Genomic DNA, 20,711 nt, shown 5'->3' on the forward strand with positions numbered 1-20,711 from the left:
CCGAAACTTCATGGGAATCTCGATTCCCCCACGCTTCTTCTATGCTTCCCACACACATGGTATATGCTTCTTATATGCTTTTCTCACGTTTCTTTTCATGTTTTTCATGTATTTTCTCTTATGCTTTCCTTCACTTTCCATATACTTTCTTTAAATTAGTAACCATCATTGTTAGATTTTAACAAAAAATTAACCCTTTTAATGAAAAATCATGAAATATAAGAATGATCAATTTTATTTTAGTTTTTATTTGTTTCTTTTTTTATTCCTATTCAATTACCATATTGCTTCATTTTTTTTTAATATTTTGCTTTTAAATTGATACTTCACTTCCCGCTTCCTATAAATTTTAAAATGCTTCACTTCTCACTTTTGCTTCCTGCATTGTTTCCTGGTTCCGCTTCCTAGTTTGGCAACCTTGGTCCTAATTGCTGTAATAAAACTTCTCTCTCTGCTGCCAATATCGGAATTTTAAGGGACTCACTAGAATCCTGGTGAATCTAATAATCACAATTACCTCATTTTTTAAGAGAAGTTCAAATGTGTATTTTGGAGGAGTTGGAGTTGGCTGATTCCAGCTGAAAATATCGCCTCCCTCAAACTCCTTTCAAATGACAGTCAAATCTTTATTTTGAGTATCACATTAGAAACTGTCTTCGATTACGTCCCAAATCCGATGGTGCCATGCTTCCAAACAAAGCCTAAGGTTTTTTTTTGTAGGGAGGGTGAGAGCAAGGCTGGTAAACAAGCTGAATGAGCTGAGCTTGAAGTGGTCAAGCTTGGCTCATTCTTGTGGCGAGCCAACCTGAGTTCAAGCTCATAATGAGCCCAAGTTAACAAGCTGAATTCGATCGGGCTTGTTTATAGACAAAGTACATTCTTTTAGAGCTGAAAGAAATAGGATTACAAAAATATACATGTAAAATATATATTTTTACTAACGACCTTACATGAGTTGAGCCAAGCTGAGTATCTATTGTCCATATTCAACTTGTGAGCCTATTTTACTAGTTCAAATGATCTCTTTACAAGCCAAACATGAGCCAAGCCACGAGTGGCTCGGCTTGTTTCCCAGCCCTAGCTAATGAGGTTGGACCATAAAACAAGGTATCTGATTTCCAACAGAGAGCACGACTGGGAAAGTTTATTTGTCTCACTTGGTTTAGATCCATCTGAATATATCGATGAGTTCATTCAACTAGATGTCACTCTTTAAATTCAGATTTATAACACTCAGAACATGAGAGGGGTCACAGATGTATATTAAAAAAGTAAACTTATCATCACCAACCAAATAAACGAATAGCCACACGCATTTGTGGTTCATTAGATCTATTCAGCCTAAAATGGTTGCTTAAACATCATCATGCACTTATCTTGCGGTGTGCTCATTTGGTACTGATCCAAGTGAATACAACAGCCTTATAAACGATTTAGTCAAGCCAACATGAACAAACAGGTCATGTTTTTGCAGTATAGTAGGTCTAAAACCGAGCTCAGCATGTAGCTGGTTGATAACATGCAGCATATAACCTTACCGACAAAGATGGCACACATACTGCTTGATCTTCTTTTCCAACCAGTGTCCACTTGAAAGCCATCGTGATCATTGCCATGCACTGGGCAATCCATATTACAAAGTCATGGTCCTTTATCTTATTAGGACTAATCACAGTCGCATTGAGATCTTTTGGAAAAACAGAACTTGAACCAGATTATTTCCAAGAATAGAATGGTATGTAATAGAAGCAACAGGTACCTCATGAGGCACATATATATCAGGAAATTATGGTGTAGTAACTAATAGCAGAAATAGTGGCCCTGATGTTCAGTCACTGGATTAACAAGGAAACGTGATATATCATGCCTATATTATTTTGCTTTGATCATTCATAATTATATTCACCGTTATGTCGTGTACACAGTAGCATATCAAGAAAAGAAAGACCAAAACCCAGAAACACTATCTGGTATGAGATGCAGTCCCCAATCCAGATGGTGAAACAGCTCCATTTCCAGGTGCTGGACTCAAACTCAGACTTGCAAGGTTGGCTGCCGCACGAGCAGCAGCTGCTGCACGCTCTGCAGAGGCAATGGCAGCCCGAGCTACTTCAAAGACATCGGATGATTCTGGTTGTATACATGTTCTCTCCCTCAGCACTTCATTCTTGATAGGACCAAATGGGGACTGAACTGTGCTTGAAGCTTGATATTTGGGAGCTCGTTCTATTTTTTCTGATGGTATCAACTCTTTACCTGAGCACTCTTGTGGTTCCGGTACTGTAGCTGTACCATTATGTGAAGTTGTGGAAGGAGATTTCAAGGTGGTGTCTTCAGCTTTATTGCGTACATGACTTGAACCATCCTGTGATCGCACACATGCATTTGCAGCAAATAATTAAAAGGGGATACACATACCAATTCCCGCACATATCAGAAACATGATAGCCTAAAGTTTCCAAGAATTAATCCACAATGTCCAAAACTAGATTTCAGATCTCTAAAAATCTCTTTGATAGAACATATGCTTCAGAGGAATCAATTAAAAATTTAGGGAAAAATGTGCATTTTCCCATGTAACAGAAGCATTGGCAGTCACAATAGTAACAAAAAATAGACAGAAATCCATGAAAAAGAAAGAGCAAACCATTTTAAGGTCCCGTTACAGCTGCATGAATTCCGCATGGCAATATAGGACCAGAAAAAGAGGCTATTTTTCCAAGATAAAGCTGCTTAAAGGAGCTAACAGAAAGCTTGCTCAGAATTCATCCCCCTCCCCCCCCCCCCCCCCCCCCCCCCAACCCCAAAGAACAGTGAGAATCCTGAATACGTTTTAGATACTAGAAAGCAGAATTCATTATGATAATGTGCAAAGTAGCCACAAAGGAAAACTAGACAGTGAGCTGGTGAGTTCGTTAAAGAATTCATCAATTTCTTGATGAAGTTTTTGGTAGTTCCCGGAAAACACACATCTGTTATGAGTCAATCCACGTGGCACAGAAAATAATGTGTACCAGCAAATCTTCATGTTTTTTGCAAAGCTCTTGCTCTGTGGCAGATGGATCCCACTCTAGGTTGTATTCTTTAGCAATTTCCATCAAAGTTTTGAGCTTCACCTCTGAGCTGGGAGCCCTAACAGAAAGCTTCTCAATTATCTGCATGATAGCAAACAATTCATTAGTACAAACTTGCTATATAACTTTCAACATTTAAACTGCATTTGTGGATAAATGGAATGATGGCACTTACTGAGCGATTTACATTGCTTTCTGGTCTAAGTTCAGCAGCAGCAGAAGCAAACTCTTTACCATATTTTATAGTGAACAAATTCTGGATATGCATCAGCTCTGGCAAATCTGAACATCTAGGAGCAGAGAAAATTATGCTGGCAATAGCTTCCTGCAGCTCCCAGGGGCACTCTCTGGAACAATAAAACAGACACTATGTCACATAGGTGCGGGTGTAGATGCGGGTGTGGCGATGTGGCACTTTAAACAAACTTGGGTGCGGGGGTGCGGGGAGGGTATATATATTGTAACAGTTTTAAGTAAGCATTATAAATAAAATAAAAATAATTATCATATCATCAATTCATCAGGCATAAATTCATGCAATAAATCAAATTAACTACGAAGTACAAGTCAAGTCAAGCAGATTGCATACCAATCAAACAAGTCAAGCAAAAAAGAAGCAAACAAATTAAGAAAAAAATAAGCAAATTATACTAACAAAAGAAGCAAACAATACATAATTGCATACCAAAAGTATATCATACACAGTGTATATGATGATGAGGTAATGATTTTACTATTTTTTTTCTTTTTTATCAATTTCATCATAAGAAGAAAGAATAGGCTCAGTTAAGTTCATGCTTGTGGTGTTGCAATCATGCTCCTCCTACAAGTCACACTCATCTGGGTTTACATCTCAAAATTTGGATGTCCTTGTCTGCATTACAATAAAATTTAAAAATATTAATTACATGAATATTTAAATAAAAGAACTAGGAAATAGTTAAATAACTAAGATAAAAATTGAAAAATAGAATTTGTATTCTTCATTGGGTCGTGAAAGTAATCAAAGATTTGAATGAACAAAGACTAAATCCTTTTGCTGGTGAGTTTGTTTCTCTTGATATTGTGGATTTCAGCATATGTGCTCTAATTTCCTTCACAACATGATGATGTAGCAGATTAAGATAGCAATCTCAATGCAAGACGCTAGAGAAGATGTGTTTCTGATTCATATGTTGACCACCATCTGATAGGATCTATATCCTCCTCCATTCTTGCTATTAATGTTTGTTCATATAATCTTTAAGAGAATTTTTTTTCAAACTTTTGTGTGACTTGCTTTATAATATGTGGTTCTTGATAAAGTCTTGACATATATATGTTTTTATGCCTTGATAGCTCTCTGTCTAAATTTGGAGGGATACGACCAACACCCACCTTTCTGTCACTTCTTTGCATAATGTTTGAGATTGAGAGAATGTGTCATGCAATACAAAAGAGTGTTTTTCTTATTCCATCTTTTAACTAAAATTGAATATATATAATTAAAAAATTTAGAATCATCTAGTGGATGATCTTTTTCTTTCTGCTTAAAAACCGCAACTTGAATTTTTTCAATTACATTATCCCACATTTCATAAACATTGTGAAGCTCGAGTTTATTTCTGTCAACTTCTCTCAGCATTTCTCAAATACATTGCATAAACTCAAGAAAGTGCATGACTCTATCTCAAAATTCATCATCAATAATGCATTTCTTAATTTCTTGGGCCTTGACAATATCATCAGCACGATAAAATATCCAATTATCATCAATCACCATGTTAGTCAAAGCATTCTTGACTTTTTTGATTCTTTTCACCATCACAATGATGGATGCAAAACGTGTTTCAACAACCTTCAACAATTTTAGATCAGAATGACTATTATATATGACATTAACATGATGGTGGTTGACAACAAAATTTTTAATATTTCTGACATTTTTTTTTTCAATTCTTCAATCGATGAACATAGAGCATATGTAAAAGAATCTTCTTTCTCTTTTGGGTTGTACAAGCTCTTGAGGGTTAAATTCAAGTTATGTGCTATACAGAAAGTTCAAAATATGTGAGGATACTCACTCTCTAAACTCAATGTTACACTTTTACAAACTGGAGCATTGTCTGTGATGATCTATACTACTTTCACATCACCCACTTTTTTTATTAATTCTTTAAACAACCCCTTCAAATAATCAACATTTTTATATTATCCAGATGCATCAACTGCTTTCAAGAATATTAACCCACTAAGCAAAGAAGCAATGAAATTAAGCAGTGGACGCCTTTGAATATTCGTCCACCCATCAGAAACAATAAAAACTTCGTTTTGTTTCCATAAAATTTCTTAATCTTTAGCAATCTCTCAACATTTGCCCTCTCTTCTGCAAGAATTGTTGTTTATATTTTTTCTGAACTTAAAAGTACATAGCCACTTAAGTTACAATTTGCTAGAGAAGTAAAAAAATCCTTCCAATAAGGATTTCTAGCAGCATTAAAGGGAAGTAAACTAAAAAAAATACCTTTCTACTTTTCTATCCATCGACTCCCTTCCATGTGTATTGAATGATGGTTGCATTGTTCCTCCTTTACCTCCTACAACCATTTTTCTTTTTTTTTTTGAGCATCTTCTTGATGGCTTGAAAGGGGTACATTGATTGCACAAGATTCAATCATGGTCTTATTCTTCTCATATTTATCTTGTATTTTTTTGTATTGTCTTAGCATTGCCTCATCAACTTGTTTACATCCAAAAATCTCATGTCCTGATATCTTCAACAAATGATCCTTCACTCTTGTGTAAGACCCAACAAAACTTACTTCACAAAGATTGCACCAAAATCTGATATTTTCACCACCACCTCCAACTTTTTCAAGTTTCTCCATATGTACCCATAGTGGCCCATCATCACATGATACAACTGAAGAACAAGAACCAATACTACCACTATCAGCAACACTAGCAACGAGAACCAATATTACCACTACCAGTAACACTAGTAACGAGAACCAATACTACCACTACCAAAAACACTAGCACTAGCAGTCGAACCTACACGTATAGATGAAGATGACATAATTCTTTTTCCTTGTTCACGAGTCCTTTTCCTTTGTCTGCCATTTTCGTCCTTAAAACCAAAACCATAATATTTTATTAAAATAAAATTCTTGCTAAACCACACTGGGTCCAACAAGCCTAGGTTCGGTTCTTTTGAACCCAGGTCAGGGTTTTTATTCTACTAAACCCAGATAAAGCCCAGCCTTGGGTTTAGTAGAACCGAATCCAGCAAGCCTGGGTTCAATTCTTTTGAACACATGGTTGCTGGGTTCCGCTTTGCTGAACCCAAGCTTGGGTTTAAGTTTTGTTGAACCCATCAACAATGGGTTCAGCAGAGAGCTGAACCCAACAACCCTAGGTTTAGGTTGTGTTGAACCCAACAACCCTAGGTTTAGGTTGTGTTGAACCCAACAACCATGAGAGCCCTTGCCAAAATGAGAGGAGGAGGAGAAGGAAGGAGAGAGAGAGGAGGAGGAGGAGGCGGCGGTGGAGGGAAGAAGATAAGGAAGAAGAAGAAGGGAGGAGGAGGATTACCTGTTGTGTGGGTGCCAATAGGAGGAGGAGGACTGTTGCGCTGCTGCCGTCGGTAGGAGGAGCAGAGGAAGGGTCGAGATTGGGTGGGGGGTTGTGTTTTGTGCAAATATGCCCTACCCCCCTCTCTTAAAACACATTTTTTTTTGACAGAAATGGACTCGATCAAATAATCCTGGGTGTGGTTGACTGCACCCAAGAAAGTTTGACCGCACCGGGTTCTGCACCATCACCTGCGTCGCATCGACGCAGGTGCTGCGACCCTTTAAAAGAGTCCATGTGACATATTACAGACATTGAATAGAGTACAATAAAAGTATAAGCTCAATTACACTTATTTACACAAGATTAAAAATACAAATCTAAGGGTGACCAATGATTTGCCTTTTTCTAGTAATATTGCAACCCAAGGCATTCTCTTAGAGTCTCAACAATTTTAGTTGAAAGACACATGAGCAAAGCATCCAGACATAGATGATATATTACAACTTTTGAGATGGTAAATCAAATGCCTACCCTTGTTACATTCGATACAATAAGACTTGATTGCTTACAACATTGATTCATCTAACAAGGGCATTAACCCGGTATTTTTTTCCGTAATAAACCATATGTGGAGTATAGACAAGGCAATAGTACAGAATAGAAGAATTAGAGTACGTCTACAAGGGAAGATGGATCATAATGGCCTTCATGCTACAAATGCAATATCATGCACACACACCACCCTAAACCAAAATCTACAAAATCATGGAAAACCAACCAGGAAGAAGTAATAGATTTCCAGAAAAAATAAATAAATAGAATCAGCTCCTGAAGACTAAAGGTTACCAAAGATCCACAAGAGGACCATGCTCTTGATGATATCAAGCATGTAGTTTCCAGGGTTGCATCTTATTTGCTGTCCATTTTCATCATTCCAAAGTGTCAGAAATGAATCATGAAAGTTTTCCCCAATATCTTGCGGAAGGGGCAGTACATTTTAAATGGAAAACTGCTGGTGTTATGGGAGTAGAAATTCTTGAAGAATTTGGGGTGTATAAATTAGAAAGAATAATATTGATGAATAACACGTTGGTCAGGTAGAAAGGCTGGGTAGAAACTCTTGAGGAATCTGAGGACAATAATCAAACCACATGATGGAGAACTAATAAAACTTGTGACTGATCACTAGAAATGATCCCATTTGCTCCAGAATTCCATTGTTTTTTAAAGTGGTAAGGAATAAATCAATGGCAGATTGCTGGTAGGGAAACATGGTTGGCATATAGAGTTGGCTGAATTCCATAAACCAATGATGCAGCTGAACTTATAATCAAGGAGTTTTATTGAATGTGCCTTGAAGCTGAGTCGATATATCAAGCTTTTTATTGGCTTCACCGCTATGTCACACGGACTCTTCTAACAGGGCACCGCACCCGCGTCGCACCCAGGCGGCTGCGACACTTGGACACAGCTTCCTTTGTGTTAGGTGAAGTCAACCACACTGAGGTCCATTTCTATCCAAAAGTAGATTCAGTTAACCCTAATCAAGTCCATTTTTATCTATATTATATATATAAATATATAAATGCACACAAATACACGTAGTGTTAACTTAAAACTGTTAAAAATTATATATATATATATATATACTCCCCACACCCAAGTTTTTTTTAAGTGCCGCATCCGCACCCGCACCTATGTGACATAGCTTCACCGCTTTTTTTAGAATATTTATAGAATAGGGGTGGGATCTCAAATGGAAAAGAGATTATTCTTGTCCTACTTTAGGGCTGAGGGGAAAGGATGGATCCACACATTGCTGGCCAGGTGGTTCACCTGTTGGAAGAAAATGAAAGAACTCTTTCATAATTAATCATGCAGATTTTAGGATCTTTGCGTTTAGAATGAAAACCTTATTCAGTGGTGTGCTAAGGATAAATGGCCATAGTTGGACTTCACCAGGCTAGATTGCCTTAGATTGGACTGAAATTTGATCATTCTTTGAAACTCTTAGATTGTAGGGGGCTGCTTTATTTTATGCCTGCTTGGTGACATTTCATTAAAACTTATAGTTTCTGTTTTTTTCTGAAATCCTCTTTTCCCCTAAAAGAAAATCATCGGGATAAACAGAATAGATCTCTCCTTTTAAGGATTTTCAGTTACAAGCTGGCAGTCTCCAATTTACACTAACTAGAATGCCTCTTTCGAGTTCAATAGAAGTCGCTGAGAGAGCAGCGATATGCATGCGAAAATCACCCCCAATGCGTGTAACGATGTGTTTCTGCACGCACACGTTTTCAAAGTCTGTGTACAAATATCTTACAAATACATATTACAAAACATATAATATCGAATAAATCGATATATTAATCGATTTGTAAGATATTGAAAATCGATACGGCAGTTCAACATAATAACTTACAACTCGACAATACAAAACCATACTGTCTAAAAGGTGGATAAATATATCGCACAATAAATTACAAATCGATAAGGAAGAAATTGAGCATAATAGCAAACAAATCGATATTAACTAACAAAAATGTGTCTCACAAAAACGGGAGTATGTTACTAATACAGGGGTTTGACATACAATGTAGGATACCTGATGGGGTAGAGGCCCTTCCTAGCATTTATAAACAAGCATTCTTGTCAACAGGTCCCAGCGTCTTACAAATATCGATAAGTTTCCAACCATCGTAAGGAGAAGATCTACCTGCAATAAACAAACAATGCCTTAATGGCACACAACACGACATGCCTTCTTCATCGATAGCATGATGAGATGAAAAGCTACTCACGCTGCCTTAATGGCACTGGTTGAAATGTTTGTGTATCATTGCCTTCTTCCATGATGCCTAACGACAACAAAAATGAAGATAAGACACAAGAATGTTTTGTAACACAAGGCAGACACGAGAAGGCAACAATGTGTTGTAAAACAGGGTAAAAAGCAAGGCGGAAAACTCGACTGGAGAAGAAGGAAAAGTTTGGGTTGATAATGGGAGCTACTGTTACAGCAGATGGCGCAGGAGTTTAATGGATAGGGAACGTCTCTACTTTAAATAGTTAACATCAAACTTTCCAACCATCGTAAGAACAAGATCTACCTGCAATAACCAAACAATGCCTTTAATTCTCATCCAGCTAAGATCATCAATAGTCCAGAAAAGGTGAACAAGAACCCCAATAACCTTATGAATAAGAGTGAAAAAATGAGCAAACAAAACATTTTTAACTCAAATGGTTGTTCACTGTTTCCAACCAAGAATACCACCTAGATGACTTGAGCTTCCAAATCAGGATATGCCTCTAATTCCATCTTTGAAGAAAGACAATCTTTTGTCAAGACCTATATCACACGGACTCTTCTAACAGGGTACCGCACCCGCGTCGCACCCGTACCCATGTGGGTGCAACACTTGGACACAGCTTCCTTTGTGTCAGGTGAAGTCAACCACACTGAGGTCCATTTCTGTCCAAAAGTAGACTCAGTTAACCCTAACTAAGTCCGATTTTATCTATATTATATATATAAATACATAAATACATAAATACACACACATACATGTAGTGTTAACTTAAAAATGTTAAAAATTATATATATCCTCCCCGTACCCCCGCACCCAAGTTTTTTTTAAGTGCTGCATCCGCACCCGCACCTATGTGACATAGGTCAAGACCAATCTACAAAGCCTACTATAGAAGAAAAGCCTCAGAAGTCATAACAAATGATCAGTGAAATCACAATTTTGGCAACATAGAGCCATCTGCTGGCGTGCTGAATACACTGGCATGAAGGTAGTTGAAAGTGAGCATTAATCAACAGAGCAGAAAAAGTAGCCCTTGGCAAGGCGCATTGACCCCGAACAAACTGACCATTCATAAAGAAGTCAAAGTATCACTGTTTGACAAGTGAAAATATGTTTATCATGTCAATACTCATATGCTCTGGTTTTTACATGTCAATATTCCACAGCATGACAGCAGGATACAACAAAAGCATATGTGAAGCTACAGAAAGGGCATTGCCCTCCTTTACTCATCATTTAGTGAAATGAAGCAACTCTTTGATGATATAGCAATTAGGTTATCTGAGTATCTAAAGATTAAGGATACTCAGCAAATCAGTTACAGCAAAATGGTGGTGGATGGAGACTTGCCACCAAAGGCAGCCTTGATGGGCTACTCTTATGAAAGGCAAGCATGCTTTAGGAACCGGTAATATTGGAAGTCAACCCAAATGTGATGAAGGCTAGGACATCTAGAGGAGAACTGCAATCAAAATGCTTCCTTTCAGACTGTACGGACAGAGACGTGATCCATTCCAAGTATCCAATTTTGGCTACACCCTCCGTTGGCCATGTTGCAGGAGTTATTCTCTTTGGCAATGTATGAAGAAAATACCTTATATTCTTGTTCAAACTCAGCTCAGCTCATGGTACATCAGATTCAGGATAGCATCATGATGACAAATTCATGGCTTCATTGAATCTAATCCAATAACATGTTATATAAAAACCGGAGTTTTGGCTTAGCAGTGACCAAATGTGTTTTTAAGCCATAAGGTTTTTGTTGTTACTCCAAATACTGATTTCTATGTTTCAGAAATGCTCCCGCACATAATCAAATGGCAGATAATGAAAGCTATAACGTTCTATGAGTGATAATCCTGCAAATGCCAAAGAAACAACCCTCACAAGCACTGGAGGGCCGGAGGCAAAACAACTAAATCTCATTGCCACCCAGAAACTGTACTTTACAAGGCAGATCCTAAATAAGAAGCATGAAAACATGGCATGCTTAGTTCAGAGCATAGTGTGCCGAGTTTCACAATTAAAATAAAACAAATTCAGGCTCGATGATAGTTTAGAAACCCAGGATTTGTAATTATTTGCGCAGTAGAAGGGCTCACTTCTGTGTTTCGATGATTGGAACACGAACGAGAACGAATTCACAGAACAGCTCCAAGATCTCATAGGCAGCCAGAATGTTCTGTTCGCGAATTACATGCTCTACCTACCAAAACAAACAAATGCAATTCTTACAAACGCCGAATTAACATTAGATCAGCAACCACCCATCAAGTAAAAGAGAATAACAAATCGAGAAAACCAATCAAATGAACGAAATTTCTTCGTGGGAAAGGTTGAGATTGGAAGCTCACCCGAATCCGAGCGATGGATTCTTGGCCGGTTTGCAGGAACTGAGCGATCTCCTTGCGCATCTGTTTCAGTTGAACCTCCCTCTTGTTTCTCAACAAATTGATCCGGGAGATGGCCAACTTCAACAACGTCTTGCTATCAACCAACATGACGATGAACAAAAAATAAGAGAAGAGGGGTAAAAAAAAGAAACAGCGAGATTGAGAATTCGATAATTTGTTGGCAGGTGCATACGAATCTTATCGCCAAACAAGTAAAATCTAAGAATTGCCAGAAACACCATCAAAAGTACTACCGTTTTTTTTTTCTGAGAACTAAATGAAATGAGAGAGAGAGGGGGGGGAGGGCGCGGCGCTGACCATTTGGTGCCCAGAGTGCCTCGGTTGAACAAGGAATTGAGGAGTGACATCGTCCCCTAAAAGCCAACGAGAATCAAAAACCAGGGACAAAGAAGAACAGAGAGAGGACCCTTGAAATGGGTCGGGAAAGCGTGAATCTTGGGAAGACGAGATGAATCGTCAAGGGTGTGTTTGAGAATACAACTTTGAAGTCGTCCTTAGCCTTCGATCAATTAGGTGTGGTTTTTATCCCCGCATGTTTTCACCTGCGAAGATGGGGAATTTTTTCATGGGAAGTGATTTCTCAATGGTGCAAATTTGAGTTATTTCCCTGTGGAAATTGAATCATAAGCTTGCGAAACTACATATGAAACACTTTCTCTGGAAAATTCTGTAAAGAGGGTTCCTAGCAAGCTGACCTTATTTTAAGAGCTGGTAAAATATACGACCACCCCAAGCCAAAATATGTGAAGAAACATATTTGCTACAATCGTTTGTATGTATAATTTAATGAGGATCTCATGATGCAAGTACTTTTTACTCAATCTAACATCATAGTTGTGTTCAACATGCAACACTCATATCATGTATTTTTTACCAAAAATTCTTATCACCGAGAAATATTAGTGTGTGACTTACTTTGAGATTATAGAAAAAAACGCACTCACCCATCAGAATCCAGAAATTCAAATGTCAATTGTCGTAAAATAGACTATATATATCATATCCACAAGGTCAGATCTACGAAGAAAACAAAAAGGATTTGCTAAGTAGTTTGTACATGCGAATGATTTTAGAGAACGTTTTCTCAATATATAAATGCTATGAGCGCCAATACTACTGTACTATTACGAGTGGAATGTTTCAGTATGGATTCTCGTGGTGCTATTCAAACTTGCCTGCAAAATTCACACTGGTGTTTTGCGTTGTTTGATTTTGAGTTCATCATGCCTTCGAATATCTTCAAACACGTTTGAACTAAAACATTCTTGAAGACCATGGTTCAGATTTGACAATGCAAGGTCTGATCAAGTCGAACATGCTGCTAACTGTGTCTTTAGAAAGCTGGACTGGACTACTCATATGCAACATCACAGCAGGTCATGCCAACCGGAAGAAGTCTTGCCCCACTTAAAGTGAAATACCATACAATGTGTTACCAACTTGGTCAGTTTTGCTGGCTCCTAATTGGAGATCAGCTTGTGATAGGTTGAGTCAAGCACTATTGAGCTCCAATTCAGTCTTAAATGCAGTGTCATAGGTTACAGCAAAATCCAAAAGAATGCTAAGATAACCTCAAAATTTCCATAAGCAACTGAGGGCTGCTTCAAAAGGGCGGTCATCGAGGTTTCATTCCCCAATGCGTTAAGCTGAAGCAAGACAGTGACCTTATGTACGGTTGGTAAAGTCCAGCATGACTAGGTCGCCATCTCGGAGGTGGTTTCTTCGTATCATTAAAAAAAAAGTTTGCTTGAGAGAATGAATCTCATTCAGGGACAAGCAAACATGCCCTAAGGGCTTGCTTGATGCACTGTCCTTGGATGAAAATTATGTTGGGACAGTGTTTTCAATAATCATTTAACGCAGCGGAGCGCCGCATCCTTATTTCGATGTAATTTTGAAATCCCGACCAGTGAAAAATACTGAAATTTAAAATCCCGACCAGTTATAAGAAACTGAATTTTGAAATCCCGACGAGTAAAAAATATTGGATTTTGAAATCCCGACCAGTTATAAGAAACTGAATTTTGAAATCCCGAGCAGTGAAAAATACTGAATTTTGAAATCCCGATCACTTATGGTGAGAACGGAGACGGGCAGAACAAAATGCAAAAAAAAAAAATGAGGGAATCTCCTAATTCTCTCTTGCAGCAAGGCGGAGGCCGACGGGGGTGAGCAGGCGCCAGTCGTCACCTGCGCTTGGCAAGGCAGCGCCGGTCATCACCGGCGCCAGGCGAACCAACCCAACCCCTTTCTACTTTATTTGATTCTGCCTTAGGAACCATTTTCGCAATTTCCTTCTCTCCAGAGAGTGGCTGAGGTTCTTGGTGAGAACGACCAACGATGCATCCATCTGTTTCTTTAATAAAAAATCTTTCATAGAAGATCCAATCACCTGATCCATCTGCTAGTTTTCTTTGTCGGGAGTTCTGGCAATCAGAATCATGATCCATTTGTTGTCGGTATCTAGGTTTCCGGCAAGGTTGCTGATGTTGGTCAACGAAATATTATTTGAGGTCAATGGCTTTTGGTGGATTTTTCAGACGGGAAGTATCTGATGGGTGATGGGAGATCTGGTTGATGCCATGTTTTGTGTGAAGAGATGAAGACAAAACAATGGGTGTCATCATCGGCGATGCCCCCCCCCCAGTGGCACTTCCCTGACAGCTCCTTCCTCGTCGGCCTCACCTCCATCTTCTGGCACAAGACGAGTGTGCGCTCCTGTACTGCAACAAAAAATGAATATTTGAAACACAATATTTGTGTACGGTCTAAACAAACATTGGACTTAGTAAAATCATTCTGTCCATTTTGTTCAATCGTGAAAATATCCCATCTCTTGTTTATTGTGTAAGGTGTTTGTGGTTAGAAAATGATCAACTTTTGCAATATACGGCCAAATCCGTCAATTATATTTTTTTATATTTACATAAAGAAATCAACCTTAAGATATGAGACCTAATGTACACTTATTTAGAACTTGTTTTTTCATTTTATTTATGGTCACATTGTCTGGGCATAAATTTTTTTGCAAACCTATGATGTGTTAAACTGCTCAATCTAATCTGCCCAACGGCCAAAAGTTGCATACCAACACTTTTTCATGTGCTAAATCATTTCATTGGATCTGCGCACCACTTCATGCGCAACTGCCTAACGAAAGTTGATCAAACGCATATCAAAATGTGTATTCTATCTAATTCATGCCACTTTGTGCACAACCATCGCATACCATCTATCACTTATGAAGAAAGCACAAACTTTGCCTTATCCTTGCATGTCATGAAGCGTATTGCGACTCTATACGCACGCCACAACAAAACCTCACCACTGAGGGAATAAGACCTTACGACCCTTAGTCTGAAGATCAATTGATGATTGAACACCATAGCGAAAAGCATCACCCATACTCATTCGTTGGCATCTAGGCATTCACTCACCTAACTCTGAGTCACTATACTCGGTTGGAATCACTTAAGGTGATCTCTAGGGGAATTAGCCTTAACCCACACGCACCTTCATGCATCCAAATGATACACATGAAAAACTCCTACAAGTTGAGTGGTCCTTAACCAAATCTTCAAAGACAACATCCTTTGATCCGTTGGCATTGCTTAACCAAACAATGATCTACGTTCATGCTGCCACACAACGACGATACCATTGCCTATCGTGTACCGTGCTATCATCGCACGTCACTGATCAAGCCAATGCATACCACACATTCATACACTCGATGCCCCATTTCGAAAGCTCAGTCCGAGACATTCTTCCTCACCCAAATCATTGTCATCCTCGACAATGTCAGTGCAGAAAAGAACACAGTCTTAACTAATATGTCAGTTTCTTTTTTGTACTTATCTTTGATTTACTTCTTTTCTTCACCCTACTCAACTTGTTCTGGTTTTCATCTACCATCGCCGCAATCTTTAACATGCTAAGTCCTATTCCTTAATGCGCCTCCAATCACTTAGACAACAGTATTTTGCTCCATCAATATTGAACATTCTTCGCTCATGAAAACCCAATATAGTTTCATACACAAGCGGGTTATCCTCGCCCGCACGATAAACTTGTCATCTTCATGCTCATGGATGAGGTGCCTTCTGACCCCAGCAAGGGCAATTTCAAGCCCTCCGTGGTCCTCGCAGAGAAGGATAACTATCAATGTGTACCGTAGAGATATCAACTCTCTTAAGGCACCAACTTACGATTTTTCAATGGTCCAAACTAGTCCTCAAGTGAGGGATGCCTACTTGCGTATCACCTCAAAGTGGTCCTTCAAAGCATCTTCTTGATCACTTGTTCTACACAAGGGGCAACACGGCTCAACGCTACAACACTTATCCAGATTTAGCACGTTGCAATTCTTATCCGGAGCCAGCAAAACGTTCTCGTAGAAACCAAACCGACGAGCCACAAACAAAAACTTTTTTCGCACATACAATCCACAGAGAAACTGCCAACTTAAGGGACTAAAACAATGAGCATTTTGCTCAAGATGGGCACTCCACTAACCCACAACCTTGGTAGAAAATATAAAAGTTTAATTGAGTCTCCCATACCCAAAGGTGCAAATCCATCCAGTCGAATCCAATGCACATTCTCTGCATGCATAAGGCAAATGTTACACTTCACCTGCAAGCCTAACACACAATTGGTAAGAATCTTTGGCTTATCCACATTCCCTTAGCTAACTGAACAACAACCTTACACTTTTGCTTACCATCGACAAGATGACCCATGCCACTCTGTCAACATCTTGTTTTTTGCTTGGTTAGTAATACTTCAGTTGCACAAATTTGCGTAATCAGGATAAACCATCACTTTCTCCTTTAGTATTGCACTCAATGAACAACAAGGTCACCATGAATCTTTCTGCTCTGATGCCAATTGTAACAAGCATAAAATTTTTTGCAAACCCATGATGCGTCACACTGCCCAGTATGGCTAGCCCAATGGCTAAAGGCAGCACACCAACACTTTTTCATGTGCTGAATCATTTTATTAGCCCTGCGCACCACCTCATGCGCAGTTGCCTAGCGAATATCCAAATGTGTATTCTATTTAGTCCATGTCACTTTGTGCATAGCCGTCTCATACTAGCTATCACTTTCGAAAAGAGCACAAACTTTGCCTTAACCTTGCATACCGTCAAGCGTATTACGACTCCATGCACACACCACAACAAAACCTTGCCACTGAAGGAACAAGACTTTGTGGCGCTCAGTCCAAAGGCCACTTAATGATTGAACACCATAGCGAAGATCACCATCTAGACTTATTCATTAGCGCCTAGGCATTCGCTCACCTAGCCCTGAGTCACCATACTCGGTTGGAATCACCTAAGGTGATCTACGAGGGAATTAGCTCTAACCTACACATACCTCCATGCGTCCAAACGCTACGCATGAAAAACTCCTACAAGTCGAGTGATCCTTAACCAAGTCTCCAAAGGCAACATCCTCTGATCCGCTAGCACTGCTTAACCAAACAACACTCTACATCCATACCGCCACACAACAATGATCATTGTCTATCGCATGTCGTGCTATCACTGCACGTCACCAATCAAGTCAACACATACCGTACGTTCATACACGATGCATTTTTCACTTAGTAGAGCTCCACACTTCACATGCCCCATTCCGAAGGCTCGATTCAAGATACTATCATTATCCTTGGTTAAGATTCACTTTTGTATTCCAAAACACGGCTTATATCTTTATTTTGAGATTCAAAAATGCAAAAGTTTACATAAGGATCTATGTACTGTTTTGAAGGAAAAACCTTGAACTGGGAGCAAAACATGTGCTCTAATTTATTTGTCTTTTTAAAGCATAATTAGCAGGGTGTTTCCACGAAGTCCTTTACTTCCTATTGGGGTGATAGAATTTCCAACATGCCAAATTCCTGTTTTTACAACAGAGGAAAACATAATCTCAAAGCCACAAGGAGATTAACCCATGAGTGTGGAGAGCAATCTCACGTATAAATGTCTAGAGGATGGTAAGTTAGGATCGTTACAGAAGACATCTCAATGAATTTTTTTTTTTAATGACGAGGAACCGGCCTAATAATAGGGCTCGATTAATGGGTCCCTCTTGATAGATAACAAAACCTAAAGTGAGTAGCTTAGCTTGAAAAGAACACACACCAGGCAAGCCACCAATATGATCCTAGGAGGAACTGATCCCAGGTAAGACGGAGCTCCACTGCCTTATAACAGAGAAACCGACGTTTTGATTTTGGATGTTCCATTACAGGCTGAGAAGTGTCACATTGGAATTTAGTGGTAGCCTTGTTTCAATGTACAGTGTAAAACTCTAGAAATACTCCCTCTATTCGCCAAGAACAGTTTTACGTTGGCTTCAGCCTTACAGCAGGGGATGTGCAACTTGGGTGTCAAACTGTCGACCTCTTTCAACTTGGAAACCGGGGACAGAGCTACCACCCTGACATGAAAATCTCCAATGTTGGGGTTTGGGTCAGGGTGCCCACCCTAACTCAGATGTTATTCCCCCACCTTAAACCCACCCATCCACCGTCTCTCTCTCTCTCTCTCTCTCAAACCGGTTCATTGCCACAGACATACCTGTGCCAACCCTAATTTGGATTTCTGGCTCCACCACTGTGAGAAACCTTAAGTAGTCCCACTTAACCAGGTGTCCGGAGCCCTTGTGCTCACCTAAGTTGCTTAGGCTTTCTTTTTTTCAACAGAGAAAGCTGAGGTTAGGCAAACCCCTACCAGTTATACAATTATATCAATGGGATTTGAAGTTGCAACGTCCCCAACACAAAGTGACATGCACTAACTGCTCCTGCCAGACAAGCTGAGCCCCCGTTGGTAGGTTGCTTAGGCTTTTCTTGTGGTTTCTTAGTTGCTCTTTCTCTCCGCACTTTGATTGGTATCATCACTCTTCTTAATTTCATCTTGAACTTAACTCCTGTTGGTTTACTGCTTGGAAGGTAGAGGTTGAAGAGCTGTGCAAACATATATGCTCCAAATGGCTTGTGAGTTTTGGTAGCCTTCTTAGATGCAGTGATCTATTCTTTAGAGTCATTTGCACATGGGAGGTCCAACACGTGTGTAGGGCACTTGTTGTTCTAGTACTAGATATATTTTTTTTATGACGAAGGAAAATCCTCATTGAGAACCGGGTCAGATAATGGGCCCACCTCCCTGCGAGATAAAACTCCCGGTTGTTAATCAATCTTTTATTACGACTCTTTATGGACATGTAATTTTTTTGCATGTCCAACCCATTAGTTGGGCTGTCAATATTCCATGCTTTAGTGCAAATTAGGAGTTCATTAATCCTTTTTTTTTTAAGGATAAAAAAGCTGGGGGCAGAGCAGATCCAGTTATGGGGCGATCGAGTACCTTACAAAGTACTCAGGCTACGCAAAACACAGAAAGTGGTTGCGTGCACAATGATTTTCTGCACTGCACGCAACGCTTTTCTGTATCTTAAACAGAAATTTGCTGTCTGAAAATCATTGTATGCACAACGATTTTGGGTTTTGTGTTTTGGTTTTTCTTTGGCGAATCTACCTGTTTTCTCTTTAGCAATCAGACTAAGCTGGAGGTATCTGTATGAGAGGTGGAGCCACATAACTTGAAAAGCTTGATGCCACCCTCGTTCTCAAGAACTTTTCTGAATGCAAATATCGAATTTAGAAATCGTATCAATCAAAAGACAACAAGATTTCAATATAAATCTGGGCAAGTGACATCCTTCTTAGGGTGTGCGCATGATAACCTACATCAATAATCAGACCATTAAGAAATTCTGTAATGTAATGCCGCAGAGAAAATCTCTAGTCCAAAGTTCAGCTGAAAGATCTGGTAAACGAATCCATGTGGACATTAGGGTGGATTCATCAAGCTATAACTCCATTCTTGGAGATCAACGGTTCGTACCCGCCATGCTCTTCTATGCATGATCAATAGCAAATCTTGTTCACTTAAAACATGAATAACAAATAATCCATTTTTGAACGATGCTTATCAAATTGCATACTGGATAGACTATATATATATATATAGTGCTCTAAGAGCACCTACACCCACCTACTCATAACTTTTGAGGTTTTTTTGATTATAGATATTGTCACGGGAAGGCCCCTGCGACTTACAGATATGACCTACTTGCATATTTTAGGAGAAAACAAGTTTTGGATCATGTGATTGTGATGTATATGTAAGATTTTTAAGATCTTCAAAAATCAATGGCTTAATGTACCAAAACTTAATGACTTGAAAAATCTTATTTTTATGTCAAAAAAACATGATAAGGCATGAATTTTATCAAAGAAACTATGTCGAATACATCTATGAGGTCTGATTGAGAAGATTCCGCCTACACCTATGGTTTCTGGGTGTAAGTGGCATCAACTAAGAATGTCTTAATTATATACAAGTGCTGTGCTAAACTATTTGACTGATAGCTGAGTTGGGAGTAAGGGGTAAGCCACCTACTCCATTCCATGTCTACAGCTATCTATCAGGTTCTTAAAGGGTTTTTTTCTGTGTTTCTCAAATCTGACCACACAGATGTGTTCTACATGCTTGATTTTATAGGAATCATCCAATTTCAATGCGTGGGTAGATTTTTATAAAGACTGAAAATCGATGATTTAATTTTTTTATAAATATCCAAGGCTTAAAAAATCATATTTTTTTTTATCAAAAAACATGATCCAAGTATCATTTATTATCAAATAAACCGTGCTGAACTCATCTGCAGAGTTAGATTTCAAAAAATGATATGAAAACCCCCCATATATTTTTAATGATAAATTATGGTAGGCAGCTACCCCAACTGGCTAAGTTGATTTTCAAAGGAACATCCCAT

At 38.9% G+C, this 20,711-nt stretch overlaps 1 protein-coding gene across 1 annotated transcript; it reads right to left on the reverse strand.

Annotated features, from left to right (window-relative positions):
- Window positions 1-1,776: 1,776 nt before the first annotated feature.
- On the reverse strand, window positions 1,777-12,352 carry LOC149831969 (Regulator of Vps4 activity in the MVB pathway protein). The gene is made up of 6 exons (XM_090012321.1): window positions 12,154-12,352; window positions 11,797-11,929; window positions 11,545-11,648; window positions 3,250-3,421; window positions 3,015-3,155; window positions 1,777-2,365 (listed from the first exon to the last, which is right to left on the reverse strand). The coding sequence occupies exons 1-6, from the start codon at window positions 12,201-12,203 to the stop codon at window positions 1,964-1,966; spliced, it is 1,002 nt and encodes a 333-aa protein (XP_089868447.1). The 5' UTR covers window positions 12,204-12,352; the 3' UTR covers window positions 1,777-1,963.
- Between the last annotated feature and the right edge of the window lie 8,359 nt (window positions 12,353-20,711).

This window comes from Nuphar pumila, chromosome 7, assembly GCF_984573655.1.
Source record: "Nuphar pumila chromosome 7, dmNupPumi1.hap1.1, whole genome shotgun sequence".
Taxonomy (NCBI): Eukaryota; Viridiplantae; Streptophyta; class Magnoliopsida; order Nymphaeales; family Nymphaeaceae; genus Nuphar; species Nuphar pumila.

Excerpts from the sequence above, each read along its gene's own strand:
- LOC149831969 (XM_090012321.1), bottom strand. The coding sequence starts at position 12,203 with ATGTCACTCCTCAATTCCTTGTTCAACCGAGGCACTCTGGGCACCAAA. Across the intron at positions 3,422-11,544 it reads CCAATCATCGAAACACAGAA|AGAGTGCCCCTGGGAGCTGC; the intron begins GTGAGCCCTTCT and ends TTATTGTTCCAG. Across the intron at positions 2,366-3,014 it reads AAAAACATGAAGATTTGCTG|GATGGTTCAAGTCATGTACG; the intron begins GTACACATTATT and ends GTGCGATCACAG.